The 16,874-nt window shown below is 42.3% G+C and overlaps 2 protein-coding genes across 3 annotated transcripts; both read right to left on the reverse strand.

Moving 5' to 3' along the window:
• Positions 1-203: 203 nt before the first annotated feature.
• LOC311487963 (NXPE family member 3-like) lies at positions 204-7,475 on the reverse strand. The gene is made up of 5 exons (XM_084544441.1): positions 7,356-7,475; positions 5,699-6,480; positions 1,645-1,712; positions 1,335-1,559; positions 204-1,260 (listed from the first exon to the last, which is right to left on the reverse strand). Exons 1-5 carry the CDS (start codon positions 7,446-7,448, stop codon positions 698-700), a joined length of 1,731 nt encoding a protein of 576 aa, XP_084400567.1. The 5' UTR covers positions 7,449-7,475; the 3' UTR covers positions 204-697.
• A 4,072-nt stretch (positions 7,476-11,547) lies between these two features.
• On the reverse strand, positions 11,548-16,853 carry cep97 (centrosomal protein 97). 2 transcript variants are annotated; one of them, XM_084544985.1, is made up of 11 exons: positions 16,587-16,853; positions 15,816-15,958; positions 15,550-15,708; positions 15,356-15,457; positions 15,145-15,258; positions 14,882-15,048; positions 14,628-14,792; positions 13,746-13,924; positions 13,003-13,651; positions 12,819-12,894; positions 11,548-12,664 (listed from the first exon to the last, which is right to left on the reverse strand). In XM_084544985.1, the coding sequence occupies exons 1-11, from the start codon at positions 16,621-16,623 to the stop codon at positions 12,173-12,175; spliced, it is 2,283 nt and encodes a 760-aa protein (XP_084401111.1). In that variant the 5' UTR covers positions 16,624-16,853; the 3' UTR covers positions 11,548-12,172. The 2 variants fall into 2 exon arrangements, with proteins under 2 accessions (XP_084401111.1, XP_084401110.1); XM_084544984.1 differs by having other exon boundaries at positions 15,816-16,853.
• Between the last annotated feature and the right edge of the window lie 21 nt (positions 16,854-16,874).

Genomic DNA, 16,874 nt, shown 5'->3' on the forward strand with positions numbered 1-16,874 from the left:
TATTTAGGAAATTATAATTGCAAGTTTATTTACATTTTAAGGTTAGGATGCTACAACATGACCCTGCGATAGACTGGCAACCTGTCCAGGGTGAACCATGCCTCTCGCCCGATGACAGCTGGGATAGGCTCCAGCAAACCCCCGCGACCATTTAACAGGAATAAGCGGGTACAGAAGATGAATTAATCAATGAATCAATGCTACAACATTTGGTTATCAGGTAATGTTGAGCTGAACCTGAAAATTCATAACAAAAAAACAAAAAACAACAACAAAAAAAACAGGTCAGCTACTGATATGAATGTCACAACAAATGTATAGGATAGCATACCTGTAGTTACAAGTGCACTGTACACATCAACTCCTAATCTAATACAAACAGCAGAAACTAAGAGCACTCTTATATGAGATGTGGGTCAGTAATCAAGAGGAGTGCAGGTTCAGACATGTGCAAAGTCTCAAGAGGGAGCCACACATCTCAATCCTACACACACACACACACACACACACATACAAGACTTTGGTAACAATAAAAGCTGAGCGGTACTAAAATCTTTGGCATTGCCAGAACAAAACAATGTGTGGGTTTCAAAGTTATATAGAACAGATGAGCATTAAAGTCTGGAGAGTGTCTTGACTAATTCACATAAAGTCCACAGTTTCCTTCAACAACAAACCCACTATCATTGCTGCATTTTTAATTTTGGCTGTTCTTGTTTTCTGGGCAAATGTAAGACAAAAGCATGTCTATCATGTTCTTGACAATGACTTGAGGAGGATGCAAGTCATGAGGGAGGTGGTATGCCAAACACATCTGCCAGGCGTCCACCACCAGAACGTTCAGTCCCTTGAACATGGCCTTGAGCACCATGTCAAGCTGCAGCGAGTACCAGTCGCTGTTGTAGAGACTCACCCTCTGGTCCAGGGCTTGGACATTGGCTGATCGGATCACTACAAGGGTCCCCGGTGCTCGGTCCATGAGCCTCACCAGTGCCCGTCGAATGTGGCGAAGCCGGCGTATGTATACCTCCACTGGAAAGGTGCTGAAGTGGGCCCAGATGCTGAGGACCACCACGGTGTTGGGGACCCCAGAGAGCCCGTCCAGCTCATTTAAAATGTACCTTAACTCACTGGACATGACAGGTAAGATGCGGATGGGAGGGCCATGACAGCGGTACTTCAAGAGAATATTATGGGTGATGTCTACTGCCACAAATGGCCCGACATTTTTAGGACTGTGCAAGTTGAACTCCTTTAATTCTGGATAAGATGCAATAAATTAAAGTTAAGATGGAACGGAAAAGAGTCATGTAGGATGAGACAAAAACACTCACCTGGTACAGAAGCAATGAGGTACTCAAACCACTGGCGGACAGTGGAGTCTCCGTACATGTGGATCACTTTGTTCTTCAAACACTGAGTGACGGAAGATGGCTGATTAAACTGACGCATCGTAACGCCAGCTAACGGCCTCCACGAGTCTTTATAGTAATATCCAGATGGTGCTAAATTGTTCGGTTCTGGTTTCATGGTGCTGCTTTCTTCCACTACTTCTGTATCTGATACAAGACGAGACAAATGAGTTGACTGGAATAACTCAAAGAATGCACAAACTACAAATGTCACTCTGCAGGTATATCCTACCTTTCTGTGGCAGCACATTGATTGTGTCGGGTCCTGAAGCGTGTATGTGAACTTTGATGTTTACACCACTAAGACAAAAAACAAAAAGCAACATATTGTTCACTGTTCCAGTAAAGGATATCTTTATCTACTGTCTCAAGTATTTAGACTTCCCCACTCAATAATTCACTAAAACCGAACTTTCAGCGAACTTTTTACCTGTGGACTATGTTGAGAGAAATCAGAAGTGAAAGTACTGACCCGGGAAAAAATTTGACCATTGTTTAACCTCTTGCTTATGATATTTGAACATTTATTCATATAATAGGGAAATGGACACAGTCGCCTGGCATCTAATTGACATTTAACTGACATCTGGAACGTCTAATTGACATGTAATTTATATATATGAGCAATATACCAACAACACCATATATGGAATCCTTATTTAAAAATGTACATGAGATTAGGAGTGGACATAATTGTGACAAATGATGGATAAAAAAAGTTATGTGTTTGGACACAATTATTGTCAGTAGGGAGAGCAAACCTGACACAAGAAGACACGGTTGTTTCCAGAGCAAAAGTACCTTATTTTTTGATAATATATCAAACATGGTATAACCAGTGTTGGGCACGTTACTTTTAAAAAGTAATTAATTATAGTTATTAGTTACTTCTCCCAAAAAGTAACTGAGTTAGTAACTGAATTACTCCACTATAAAAGTAACTAGTTACCAGGGAAAGTAACTGTTGCATTACTTTAAAAAAAAAAAAGTTTAAATATGTCTAAGAATTAGATTTTTTTTCTGAGCGTAATGTACACTTCATGTGTACGTCCTTGCCTTTTACCTCAATGAGGTTAAAGTACTGCCTATAATCAGGGGCGTAGCACCAAATTCTGGGCCCTGTACACTCTTAATGTCAGTGGGCCCCTAGCCATGCCAGTGCATGAAGCGTGCAAGGAAAAAAAATTGGGGGCATTTATTTATAAATAAACAAGCATAAATAGGGTTTTAAGATAAAATCAGATCAGATTATACTGATGACTGGTTCTTTCATTCACCACCTGAACTGATGCATTTGGCCTACTTGTGCTCAAACATCTATAAACATTAGGCTACATCTGGTTTGTGTACGAACGTTTTGATCCATGACACATTTTGATTTAAAAATATTTTTTCTTGAACAGGAGCGAACAACTGTACACAGAGAATCAAATCAAATAAACTATCTAATTTTTCAATAAAATTGGGGGCCAAGCAGCGAAGCTGCGAAGGCACCCATTGTGTTTGTACGTTTTCTTCCCTATTATTATTATTATTCCGCCATGGAAGTCTATGGCAGCCCATTGAACCGTATGGTAAAAAGTTGTGAAATTTGGCACATAGCTTAAGGGCAGTCTCAGTATTACTTTGACTGAGTTACATGTAAGCACTAAGCACGGTCTAGCGCCACCAACTGGTCAAAATTTGAAGTACATTTGTGCATGGAACTTTTGAACCGTATGTCCGATTTTTGAAAACAAGGTATCTTTGGAATCCTTGGATCATGACGATTTCAACGCACCATATGACGTCATAATGCGTCATGATAGATTTTTCGCATTTTACGATTTTGTCGAAAACACGAAAAAAGTTTCAGCGGTCACAAATTTTGTCCCATTGTCACGAAAATTGGCACAGACCATCTTCTGACCAATGCGCACAAAAGTTACTATCAGGCGTCTTCAGCTTCGAAACCATTTGGCCGCTACAGCCAATCAAAATTGGCGGCGAAGGTGGCGTTAGAAGTGCCCAATAAAAAAATTGGTGTCATTCGGCCACTAGGGGGCGATGTAATTAGCAAAATTGCGTTTTTGCTTATAACTTTTGACCCGTATCCCTTATGTTCAAAAACCTGGTACTGTTGGACTCCTTGGATCATGCCGAGATCAACGATACCTATGATGTTAATTTCGCCCCATTGGATTCTCCGCCATATTGGATTTTGTTGAAAGCGAAACAAAATTTGCAGCGCTCGCAAATTTTGTCCAATTCTCACCAAAATCAGCACAGGCCGTCTTCTCACTAATGTGCACAAAAGTTACTATCAGGCGTCTTCAGGTTCAAAACCGTTTGGCCGCTACAGCCAATCAAAATCGGCGGCAAAAGCGGCAAAGGGGATACAAGCTCATATCTCGGGAACGGTGTGACATATTAAAACTAAATCTGGAAGTACGTTTCGAGACCCCGTCCCGAGGAGACATGACAAATTTGGTGTCATTCGGCCACTAGGGGGCGATTTAATTAGCAAAATTGCGTTTTTGTTGATAACTTTTGACCCGTATGCCTGATATTCAAAAACATGGTACTGTTGGACTCCTTGCATCATGCCGATGCTATCAGTACTATTGCAGCTCTATCCGAAACGTCCTGCTTGGACCCCTCATTGCTGCTTGCAGCTATATTTGTTCTTCAGCTTGTAGAAAAAGACATAAAGCCTTGCTAAAGCCTTACACGAGATGTAAGGCCGTAATTTACATCCCAGTAAATGCCCACTGACTCTGGACTACGACAACGTTAATGTTAATTGGATGCAGTTACACAACAAGTAAACTCGGTTCACCTTTCGGAAAGAAAGCAGTTAACAGTTGCTCCCCTGCATTCTGCCTTATTTATTTTTCTTTCCACTCTTTCTTTTTCTGATACCCCGATTTGTGTTTTTTGGGCGGCATGATGACAGTTAGCCTCCAGGTCATTCAATCTGCGCTCACTGACCCACTTGTTGCCGGCCGTTGTCTATGGGCGGACTAAACCATTTTGCGTCAGCAAGAGGGGGCCCCCAGAAAGTCCAATATGTTGAGAGGGCTGTGACACAAGGTTCATTCTCTCAGTTGATGTTATCAATATATTTGAAATACATTATGACACCAATTAATTGGAGGGCCCAATTAATTCCAAAAAAATAAAAATAAATCAGGATTTTCATGGGCCCTCTACCTACTCGGGCCCTGGGTAGTCAGGTCCCCTTTTCCCCCCCACTACCACGCCCATGCCTATACTTCCACCTTGAAAACGGCAACTTTACCTCTGAATGCTCCAATCTCGCTATTGCTGCAGACTATATCTGATCGCTTGTGTGCTACTGCTATGCGCGCGTTTGTGCGTAAACAACACCTGCCCAACTGAACACCCTGAATCACCCTGCCGCTGATTGGCTTACCATCTTACCCTACCTTAGCCAATCATCATCACTTATGCGGCTACCGCCCGTTTATTTTAACGCCGTTATGCCCATCACTGGGTATAACATATACCATATGTTAATGACAGTATAAAAACAGATGCGTGACACCATGAAATCAGTCTGAACTCGCATGGCACCAAGAATCAGACTCGAGTTTGCATCTTTTTAAGAATAAACTTCTCGACTTTGAAGATATTTAATACCAACAGAGTATGCTGACATCTTACATGGCTGGTGAAATTATTTGCAACTACAGTCTGTGCATCAGTGACTAGAGTTGGAGATACGCCTGGCCCATGATACCAAGATGAGTAAAGCTATGAGTGAGTCCAGATTGTGGCAGCCAGCGGTGTCCTTATAACTTACATGGTGAGCCATAACCTGAGACTTTAGTCCTCGCTGCAGTGGCACAGGGTTAATTCCAACTTTCAGCCTTTGTGCAAGCTCTTGCCTCATTAATTCCTGCCTCTCTCCACTGTTGACTATCCAGTAAGGGCCCAAAACACCAAAAATCATGTGGCTCCTGGGCTGAAGGGGTCACAACTGGTGGCAGGACATCATCACTACGCCTCTACCACATGTTCATTACTGCACTGACCCTGGTTGCAAAATACGTTACAAGCACAAGAACGCAATGCTCACTTCCACTATATTTGGGAATAACTTTAAGAAGGTTAGAGGAACTGTTGACGGTGTCCATCTATACACAATTCTGCCACAACATTTAAACCACCAACCATTGACGTGAATAACACTGATGATTTCATTACTAATGTGCTGGCTGTTATATATTCAGAATAAACAAATAAACAAAGAATGAGCTATGGGATTAGTTAACTCTACAAACTTTTGGAAGAGCAGTGCTTCCTCCTTGGTGATGAGGTTTGTCGTGTAGCCTCCCATGGCGTGGTTGATTCTGGTGTCACAGCTCAGATTCTTGGGCTTATAGCAGTACCAGGGTTCACCTGTGTAAAGGTCTGTGTAGTTGCACAGGGGCTGCTGGTCAGGGGGCAAGCACATGTTGCACACAGTAGTTTCTGACAAGGGGCCCAAGCGGAACAGGCTCTTGAAATACACCCGATCAGGACGTTCCTCCCTCAGCCGCCGCAGCACAGCAACGGCCTCGCTGGAGTGCACCAGCGTTATCTCAACCTGCGCTGACCCCACCCAGAGGAGCGGGAACAGAGCGGAATAAGATCCATTCCTGTGGTCCACCACCGTGCCTGCTACACCAGATTGGAGCTCCGGAGAGTGCACCCTGGCCAAGATAAAGTCCCCGCCGTAGCGCTTGGGACGACCATCGAAGTCATGCATTTGGACGAGGGCCTCCAGCTGGTCCCCAACGTGCCACTGTCTAACTCCCTTGCTGGGAAGGATGGTGAAGACGCTGTGCATGGGGTCACTAGTGTTACGGATGGCGGTAGGTGTAGAGTGAGATGGGGGCAAAGGCCAGGCGATAGACTCCAACAGGTAGCGCTCTTCCAGTTCATCTTCGAGCGAGGGTTTCTGGTCCAGATGGGCACAGAAGGTGTGGTTGTGATGAAAAGTAGGGAGGTTCTCTGAGATGAAGGACAACTGGATCCTGTTCTGCAGCTGATAGAGGGCTGAAATCATGTTGGAGTTCCAGTTCTTAGGAGAAAGAAAGAAAGAATGGTTGGCACACTATGGACTAATGAGTAATGCAACCAGAATGAAAACTTTTTTAAGGTGAACAATCCTGATCAGGGGTGGAGCTGCACGTTTCAACAGGATTTTTATCAGACTGAGAGCATATGGGGTTGCATTATGAGAAATTTAATTAGACCAAAACTATGGCTAAAATACTAAATAATTTGGCTTCTGTTGCTTTGATATTAATTTAACATTTGTTGATTCTTTTTGTGTATTTTTTCATCATGCAACTGTGTTTATCTTAGTAACTCTTCATGGATGGTTACCTTGGGACACCTGTGTTTTTGTCCTCTTGAGTGAGGCAATCTTGTCAAAAATTGCAGATTTACTGTCAATTTTTGGAGCACTTTGGAACAATTTTCCTACTTTTATGTGGGATATATTGGTAAAGCACTGTAATGTAAGTTTTCCACACAATCAATACACATGGTTCATGCTTTCAGGGCCCGTGCCTGGGAGCCAGACAGATGGCTGAAAGGAGTGAACAATGTGACCTCCAGTGGATAAGAAGCATAAAACAGATCTACACTTTGTATCATTTACTCATTTGGCACTCCCAATGCTTGGTGCTTTGTCAGCCCATCTACAGATGTTAACTTAAACACACAGAAAGACCAGGGTGTTCTGATTTCTTATTATCCACCACAGCGCACAATGAAAAGAAAAAGCAGTTGATTCTCTATAATATAAACTTTTAACTTGTGTACAATACATTTGGGCTACAACTCCACTGATAATGTGCAGCATTGGTCCAGAGATACTGTACATAACAGACAGTCTAACCACTTCCCACTGGGGAAGATAAATTCATTTAACCCCACTTCTCTCCTCACCTCTACAGTGTGGATGTTGCTCAGCAGGACAATGAGGACAGACAGTGCTAGGAAGAGGTAGATGAGGGCATATTTGGACAGATTTCGGTACATGGTGACCTCCTTCTATCTCCCTTGATCAGGTCCTGTCTCACAATCTGCCGTCACTGCGATGACGATGCTGCCATCTTTTCATCTGCGTCCATAAACACTGTCATCAAGAAGGTTCTGTTGATGTTTGTGGAGAATCATTTGAGATGACATGAGATAATGCTGATATTCTGGATAAGGTTTGGTCCCAAATACATGTGTATAAGTAGTTAAGTCTCTGCTGAATATAAATAATAATATTTAAACAGGTTACATTACAAAATGTACACTCCATCCACTTAATTAAACCTATGCATTTCAGTATATAATTCACTCTGTGTGTGTGCTGCTGTCATATCAAAATTAACGGAGACAACAGTTAGAATGAAGGATATCTGTCTGAACAAGACATTATTAGACGGGTGCTGGCAGTGTTGCAGAAAACATTTCATCTGTCTAATCTGCTCGTCCTACCAAAAACCCATTCCACAGACGCTCTACGAGCATTTTACTAAAAGCAATGATCTATCTAATGCATTCAAATACAGCGGATTTGCTATTAAAATTGGCATTGTTGACGTGGTAGTGCATTATACTGCACACACTGATTATTAGACTTGTATTTTTATATATACTATTATTGGAAAATACTTACTTAATACAATAGTCCTAACTTGTTCCCTACAATTGGGTTAATTTTACTAAAACTGCATTTCATTGTGTATGTACCTGTGTTATATGCAATGACAATAAAGTTGAATCTAATCTAATATGTAGTTGTTTCTAGGTAGGGTTGTTTTGTTCGTTATTTTGGCCTTAGTCCACCCTGAAGATACCATCCACTCATTGTTAAGTAATTTCATTTTCTGTAAATAAATTCTTTCTTTACATTTGATTCATTAGTGTCTTGGTGGCTACTTGGGACTTGGGGTTGATGGGGGCCTTAAATCATGTTGTGTCCTACACACCCCTAGACTGGGCATAACAATATATAGAATTTTCACATAAAATTTTAGTAGAAGCAAAAAAATGTCCTTTAACTCGAATTTAAATATATATATATATTTAAGATGAATTTAAATATATATATATATATTTAAATATATATATCTAGTTAATAAGTTATACCATATGTTAATGACAGTATAAAAACAGATGCGTGACACCATGAAATCAGTCTGAACTCGCATGGCACCAAGAATCAGACTTGAGTTTGTATCTTTTTAAGAATAAGTCGAGAGACTTTGAAGATATTCCAGATACCAATAGAGCAAGAACCTAGATTACATGTTGAAGTAAAGAGGTAGATGCTACATCTGGCCCTGCCCTGTACCGCACACTTTTCTTCGACAGTTCTTTACATTAGAAAAATGGTCTCCCTAAGACCATAGCTGATATATAAAGATGGAGGACATGACAGTTCCCTAGATGTTAAAGGTATATCAGAAATGCTGACATCTTACATGGCTGGTGAAAATACTTGCAACTACAGTCTGTGCATCAGTGACTGGAGTTGGAGATACACCTGGCCAATGATACCAAGATGAGTAAAGCTGTGAGTGAGTCCAGATTATATAATCAGATTATAATCAGTGAATTTGCTTTAACAATTTCTGCTTAACAAGATTAATCTATCAGAACTGTCGGTTGATCGATCTGTCAGCTAACCCTTACAGTTTAAATCATGGTTTCGTATATATAATATATGCTGCAATGGCGAGTTCGGAGCAAAGTTTCAAAAGGTGGAAGTATAGTCACTAGTAGTGTAAAACCCGGCTCTTTTGAGGGATTCGGATCATTCTGAGTCACTCACTGATATGAGCCCGGCTGTGCGAGTCACTTGACCCAAAATGGCCCGATTGCGAAAGAAAGTTTTTCCAGTACGTTCACTCGTGACATAATAAAGCATAGTAAACATCAAAGAACAGATTATTACAGTTACCTGTTATTGCCATTTATCAGTTCATTGTGATCATATAAACATGAAAATCCTATCAAGTATCTTATATAAGCCTAAACCTAAAGCCCAAAATAAGGCTGTGCAAAAAAAAAAAAAAAAGAATGAGGACAGGGTCAAAACTACGAAAGAATATTTTATTTCTTTATGGTTTAAAATGTATGTGGAGTGGATGCAGAGTAGGCTATTAATTCACTCACAACATAGGCTCCAGTGAGATTCAGTGTCATAACGTTACTCACAGTCTAGAAGAAAACAGACATTCTTGTCTGTGATTAATGGTCTAAATTTTAAAATATGGTCAGTTTTTTTCTTTTTTGTCTTTAGACTGGCTGTAGGCGGCAACAGATTAAGAGCATTTGTGTTTTCTCTGAGATGAGAATGGCGCTTCACTTCACTTCACTCAGTTACCTTTTGGGAGAAGTAACTAATAACTATAACTAATTACTTTTTAAAAGTAACGTGCCCAGCACTGGTTGGCACTGCAACAAACAACAAAGACATGGCAGGAAATAATAAGCTTTTATAGAATCAACTCTGCAATAAATACCTCTGTAGGTTAAGCAACGTCGCTGATGATGGTTTGGTCACATACTGCTAGTTTACTTACGGATTAGAGTGTGGTGGACCGTTGGAGTGGGAGGATGCTAGGGAGAGTAGCCGCTGGACGGTGAAGAGGGGACGGACTGGGAAGCAATCCATGGAGTAGTGGCTGTAATAGGAGGTAGTGATGTGTCATGCGCAAAAGAGTCGTCTTTAAGAGCCGATGCTGGGTAGTGAATCAGAAGAGCCGACTCCCATCCAGTGAGAGCCTGCTCACAACTGTTTTTTTTTTGCCTTCTGCTCGTTTATGTCTGTTGGGTGAGGACGGGGGTGCAACTTTGTTTTGATGGGTAGCCTACGGCATGTGGCCAATAATATTTGAGGAGTTAGGATCGTACGATTACGTGAAATCAGAGAGAGGGCAATAGAGGCTGTGGCCTTGACAGTCTTCACTGCAAAATAACACATGGGCATTTGTTTGTTTAAGGCAGGGGTCGGCAAACTTTTTGGCTGAGAGAGCTATGAAAGCCACATATTTTAAAATAAATTTCTGCAAGCGCCATTTAATATTTTTTAACACTGAATACAAGTAAATGCGTGTATTTTTCAACCAACAATTTTAGAGTATAATAAGTCGAATTAAGTCGAATTCTTCTGTCCATCTGTGGCGAAATGTACGGTACTCCTCATCCTTTTTTCTTTTCGCCATCTTCTTCGACAAACTGGGTTGCTCTGTATAAATTAGCTTGCTGACTATTTAATTAAAAGAAGATGAAGTTCACTTCTTGACCTCACAATGACCCGTGTAGGCTACCGCATTATCCAATAAAAATAGAGTTTTGGTGTCGGACCCTCCTGTACCCCAAAGGACAGCTAGGATTGGCTCCAGCCACCTGCAACCTGAACAGGACCAGTAGAAAATAAATGGATGGATTAAAATGCATGAGAATTTTTTATATTTTGAACATTATTTTTAACATTATTTTCTCTATTTTTTTACTTTTTAAACTGTCAGCGGAATTATTCATTACTTGTTGTGTTAAGAAATGTCAGCTAAGATTTATCTGTGAGCCAGGTGTAGTCATCAAAAGAGCCATAGGTTGCGGACCCCTGGTTTAGGGGGTTTGGTTCTGTATTTCCTTGTGCGGAACTTATTGCAGTGCTTTATTACTCTATAAACGATAATAAATAAAGAGCCGTTCTGGAGCCGGAAGAGTCGACTCTTCTTCGGGAGAAAAGAGCCGAACTTCCCATCACATGGCACTCTATTGCTTACTGTGGGGGATCCTGAGAGATTTAGTCTTCTGAGGGCAGGAACAGCAGAAGTGTAAGTGATATTAAAATGTCAGAGCTGTATTTAGTTGCGCTTACTCCAGGATCCATGTATTGTGCACTGTTTTGGAAATTCTTAATAGAACTGAACCACTGTTAAAACAATTTGCCTCACCTGTGTTTACCCGCCTACAAATCAAAGTGTCTGCCATGAAAAAATGTCTATTAAACCCTTAATACATTTTAATTGTTGGTTCACAACAACTGAGAAATTACCCGATCATGAAAATAGCTTTTAGTGAGCATAATATTAGACCAAATAAAAATATTTAGGAAATTATAATTGCAGGTTTATTTACATTTTAAGGTTAGGATGCTACAACATTTGTTTATCAGGTAATGTTGATCTGAACCTGAAAATTGGTAACAAAAAAAAAATAAAAAAAAAAGATCAGGTCAGCTACTGATATGAATGTCACAACAGATGTACAGGATAGCATACCTGTGGTTACAAGTGCACTGTACACATCAACTCCTAATCTAATGTACTGTAGTCTGTCACAAGTATCTAAAGCAGTGGATGTTGATAAATAGAACAGGTTATAACATGCTTGTAGAGGTAGTAACCTTCAAGAATAAATAATTGCTTTCACGTTACCGACACCTTCTGAAAGCTACATCACAATCATTGTCTTTACAGAGAAGATAGGGTCCATTAATAACAAAACAGATCCAAGTAGTGAAGTATAAAAAACGTGTTACATTCACAGTAAGGTTCTGTTTCAAGCTGTGTCTGGGTTCAGTCTTGACAAACAGCAGAAACTAAGAGCACTCTTATATGAGATCGGGTCGGTAATCAAGAGGAGTGCAGGTTCAAGCAAAGTCTCAAGAGGGAGCCACACATCTCAATCCTACACTCTACTAATTTACACACACACACACACTCAGTAGTTCTGTACAGATTAGTTGAGGGCTCTCAGACAGGTCCTGGAGGGGTTTCTACTGACTTCTGTGTGGGGGAGTTGACTGGTGCTATCCTGCTGGGGGACGCTGGTTGGGAGAGCTGTGGCGTTTCTGTTCTATCACCGACCCCTTCCTCGGCCTCCTCCTCCCTCTGCTGCACAGACGAGAGATACTGCTCCAGCAGGCTGCAGTCTGCACTGTCCGCACCGTCACTACCGGCGGGAAAGCCGCCATGAACGGGACTCAGCGCTCGCACCGTCTTCAGAGAGTCTGCTGTCCCACTGCTCAGGAAGCTGTCCTCCTGCACTGCCTGCTGATCGCTGGTTGACTGGAAGCCAGAATCTGGGAAGGAGACGTCTGTGCTGGGTGGGTTTGTGGTGCTGGAGGCAACAGGTGGAGATGCCTTACATAGTCCAGGAGATGAGATCTGAGCAGGGGGCGCAGCTTGAGTAATGGCTACAAGCTGCTGCTGCACGGACTGCTTCCACTGCTGCATAGACTGGAGCTGCACAGAGAGCACAGGGAGAGTGTGAAGCTATTGAAGGATGTGAACTGATTACTTAACAATTTCAGGGCACTGCAAATGATATCACGGTCGTTCACACAATGAATGATGCATAGTGTAAGTGCTGTAATAATCAATAATCAATACTGCTGACCTCTTTCCAAAGAAACTTTACGGCCTCCTCCTGCACCAGCCGCTGTAGTCTCTCTTCCTCAAACTGCTTCTGAACACTGCAAACACACCAGAGTTACAGAAGTACCTTGAGTTCATATTTATACATCTGCCACCATGAAAGTGAAACCACAAAACCAAAAATAGGGTGCTGGTAAGTCACTTACGTGTCCAGCTTGTTAGACAGGAAGACGATATGTTCTTGCATCCTGCGTAGGCGGATTTCACTGCGCACCTCCCTGGCCATGGGGCGACAACACCGGGTGTAATGTCCCCTCCACCACGACTGTATTTTAACTGCTGCCCTGTCTGCTTCCGTTAGACTTAATTTGAAGTCACACATGCCAGATTGTTCCTGCTTGGGGCCTTCATTCATTGCTGTCTGACTGAACTCGAAGGATGTTTCATTTTGCGGTGTGCTAACTCTGACCACCAGTGATCCAGATGTTGTGGCGGAACCGGAAGCAACTTCCTCTCCAAGAGGCTTCTTCTCTTGCTCATCCGCTGGGGGAGAATGGTGTGTCTTGTTTGTGTTGTGCTTTTGTGGCTGCGTCGGCCTCTTTGGAGCCAGAGAGTCGGGCTCAAACGTCTCCGTCTCGTCCTCGCTGTCAGAGCGGTTCGTTTGTGGCTCCAGATCAGATGTGAAGGGGAGAAAGGTGGACTCTGAGGAAAGCATGCTGCTGTTGAGTTTGTCCTCATCCGTCTGCACATCCTCCAAATAAATGGATTCCTCTCCAAGTCTTGGGCTGCGAACTACCGGCAGTGATGGATGAGAGGAATCACAGCTCACCCAGGTGTTAAACTGCACAACTGGCTCTACAGAAAATTATACAAGTCAAACCGTGAAGGAACATGAAACGATGAAAACAATTGCATAATGCCCCACAAAGTGACAAATCAGCTCCCTTACCCTTTTCCAGGATTGATGGAGCGGCTGCTGGTCCAGGTGCAGTGGTTTTCTTCACATCTCGGGCTCCTTCCTGAGGAGCTGCATGTGAAGGACCGTGGCTCTCCACATCTAGTTGAGTTGGACGAGGAGGGCAAGGACAGCCTCCACAGGTCTCCTCCAACAGCTGTCTTTGATGGAACCTGAGACACAAGCGTCAACAACATTCAAGTAGATACTCCCAGTTAAGAAGGATTACGAGTTACGCATGTTACCCATAGACTTTATATAAAATATAGGCGTAGCCGCTGGTCTTATAAAGTGAAGCCGCTGCAGTAGTGGCTTGTAGTACAACCACGATGAGCTAGACGCTAGCTCCAAAAACAAGACAATCTCTGGCTTGTTTAGACTGCCATTCAAAATGAATGAAACTGGCCTTTCATTCTCATAAATAATGTTTTTCCTTATTATGACACCATAAGCTAAAATGTTTTTTTCTGATCAGTATATCCGTGGTCCTTTCGAATATAACCATAGTTAAGTAGATAAACAGGCCTCAGAGCGAGGTATTTATCTGGCCACTCCGACACGTCAGTCTGGAGAGAAAGACAAACTCTCCTAGTGTTCTCAGTCAGACCTACCCCTCACTCCACCCCAGCTCCTCCCTCTAGTCCAAATATGGCCACATCTGGCTATAATGAAAACAAATGGCGAGGGCCAAATCCCAAACTCAAGGCCTTAAAAATGGTAGTGCACACACAAAAGGCCATGGTCCATTTTTTTTTTTTTTTTTTTATAACCAACCTGTGTTGTCCTGCATGTATGAAGTTGTTACTGGATGATGATAATCTTTGCTGTCATGTTTACTGAGGTTCACTCGGTGTCAGACGGTGTTCAGATTTGTACCTCTGCTTACTGAGGATCTTCTCCAGTTTGGCATCTTCTGCAGTCTCCAGGGCCGGTGAAGCGGTCAGAGGGCAAACAGTGGCCAAGTACTGAACCAGCTGAACGTGCTGCCCTGGTCGATATGAGCGGCCTTTGCCCTGACTGTAGAGCCACTCTGCTTTGAGACTGTAATTACACACGAGAGTCAAAGATTTTGACAATTTTCCTGCTTTGATTTTAATAAGCAAACTGCAACGGGATAGGAAGGTACCCACCCTTCTTTCTGTGACACGACATAGCCATCCAGGACCTTGAGGCTCAGGCACCAACTCATGATGTATGGCCGATAATCAAAGCCTGGCAATGAGGGGGTCGCCATAACACAAGGGTTGCTCATGATGGACAGCTGCTCCAGCTCATGAAGAGGTGCCAGGTATGACATCTACGGAGCAATCAGATTGAAGTCACTCAATAATGATTAGCTTTTATGTAGTAGGCAATCCGTGTTGCTATATCGAATGAGAGAAAATATAATTACCTCATTAAGATCCCGTATCTCATTTTCTGCCAGGGAGAGAATGGATAAATGAGCAGGTAGATGAGCAGGAACAGTGCGCAGTGTTGTGATGCTGTTTCCATGGAGTAAAAGAGTCTGTAATATTCACAGAAACAAAGTCATCAAAGAAAGAAAAGAAAAAACAATATCATTATTTTTGTTAAAGCACACATTCCAAGGCTTTACCACTAACCTTTAATGCCACCAGTTTAGTCAGATCACCAATGGTAGATATGTTATTGTCTGACAGATCCAGGTGTTGAAGGGAGACGCAGTTGTTAAGTTGCTCAATGACCTGCAGGACATTGTAGAAGCTGTTAAACATCTATCATTTCATATATAAGCGGAAAAAATAAATCACATGTGAGAATTCCATCTTCTCGTCACCTTAATGTTGTTGCCAGACAGGTTGAGCCATTTTAGATGAGGCAGATCTCTTAGGCCCTCGATGTAGCCGATACTGTTATTGGGAAGATTGAGGACTCTCAACTCTGTCAGCCGAGACACCCCCATCATTCTCACCAGGCGGTTACTGGCTACAGACAGCTGAAGGGGAAAAGGCTTAAAATCAGTGTACCAAACCAGGAATCTGTGCAAACTGAAGCTTTTTGAGTGTTTTAAATAAAAGCAGTGAGTTTCACAGGCTCTATTACCTGCTGAAGGCCAGGGCTCCTTTCCAGGTGGTCCAGCTTCATGATGTTGTTGCGGTCCAGGATGAGAGTGTGAGTGTCCTCGGAGCACATGAAACTGGGATCCAGCTTCTGCATCCCCCGAGCTGACAGGTCCACCACAGGTCCTGGTAGAATAAAGGAAAACATTAAACACCAAGTAATGTAATCTGGATTATAAACTGGCATAGAGTTTGGAAATGTAGGGAACTGAGTTGCATTATGGGAATTGTAGGATCCGGTGCTTTTGAAGCTTTACTAATTCAAAACTCGAGGTATCTCAAACTGCTGCAACATTTTTCAGTTCAAGTTTTGTTGTTGATTTCTCTAGGATGAGCAAGTCTCTACGTACTGCCCCAGAGACTAGTTCTGGATAATCATATCTGAAGATGTGTCACGTAAGAAAAGAGAATAATATTTCCCTAATCTTTGTGCAGTGTTGTACATTAGGTTTCACATAATGTTATAGCTGTAATGTTGTTGCTGACATCGTAAATCTACCAGGACACGTTGAACACAAAAACGCCACAAAAGGAATTGGTTTAAATTTAAAATTTGTGCAAATTCTGTACAATCTGTAAATTATCTGAGACAAAGGACTGACATAGGATGTTTGTATGTACATTTAAGGTGAACTAGCTGACGGGCAGTACTCTGCAGTGATCGGCTAACGTTAGCCAGTAATAAACGTCCTCACAGCGGCTGGTTTTGCACAAACTGCGCTTTTCTGATCAAAACAACCAGACGGCCACTTACCAGCATTTGTATCAACCTGTAAATCTGATACACCCATCCTGTCGGTCCAGGCAACACCTTTCGTTAGCTAACTACTCTGTTAGCTGTAGACACTAGTGAAACACAAGTAGCGTCTGTGGCTTGTCAAACTGCGTAACCGAGGCTTTTCAGGGAAATGTAGTTCAAACAAGCTGTCTCTCTCATAAACGCGCCGTATCTTTGGCCTTCGAAAAGACTACATTTTTCACCAGCGCGCTAAGGTTGATGAAACCCGCCAGCTAGTTTGTAGATAAGAAATAAGATAGTGAA

The sequence above is a fragment of the Chelon labrosus genome, assembly GCF_963514085.1.
Source record: "Chelon labrosus genome assembly, chromosome: 5".
Lineage (NCBI taxonomy): Eukaryota > Metazoa > Chordata > Actinopteri > Mugiliformes > Mugilidae > Chelon > Chelon labrosus.

Bases quoted from the DNA above. Each gene is read 5' to 3' on its own strand.
- LOC311487963 (XM_084544441.1), bottom strand. From the start codon at position 7,448: ATGTACCGAAATCTGTCCAAATATGCCCTCATCTACCTCTTCCTAGCA. The intron at 1,560-1,644 runs GTAGGATATACC...GTCTTGTATCAG, and splicing joins CAATGTGCTGCCACAGAAAG to ATACAGAAGTAGTGGAAGAA. The intron at 1,261-1,334 runs GTGAGTGTTTTT...CATCTTATCCAG, and splicing joins CCTCATTGCTTCTGTACCAG to AATTAAAGGAGTTCAACTTG.
- cep97 (XM_084544984.1), bottom strand. From the start codon at position 16,019: ATGCCAGTTTATAATCCAGATTACATTACTTGGTGTTTAATGTTTTCC. The intron at 15,049-15,144 runs GTAATTATATTT...ATTGCTCCGTAG, and splicing joins AGATACGGGATCTTAATGAG to ATGTCATACCTGGCACCTCT. The intron at 13,925-14,627 runs GTACAAATCTGA...CTTGTGTCTCAG, and splicing joins AAGATCCTCAGTAAGCAGAG to GTTCCATCAAAGACAGCTGT.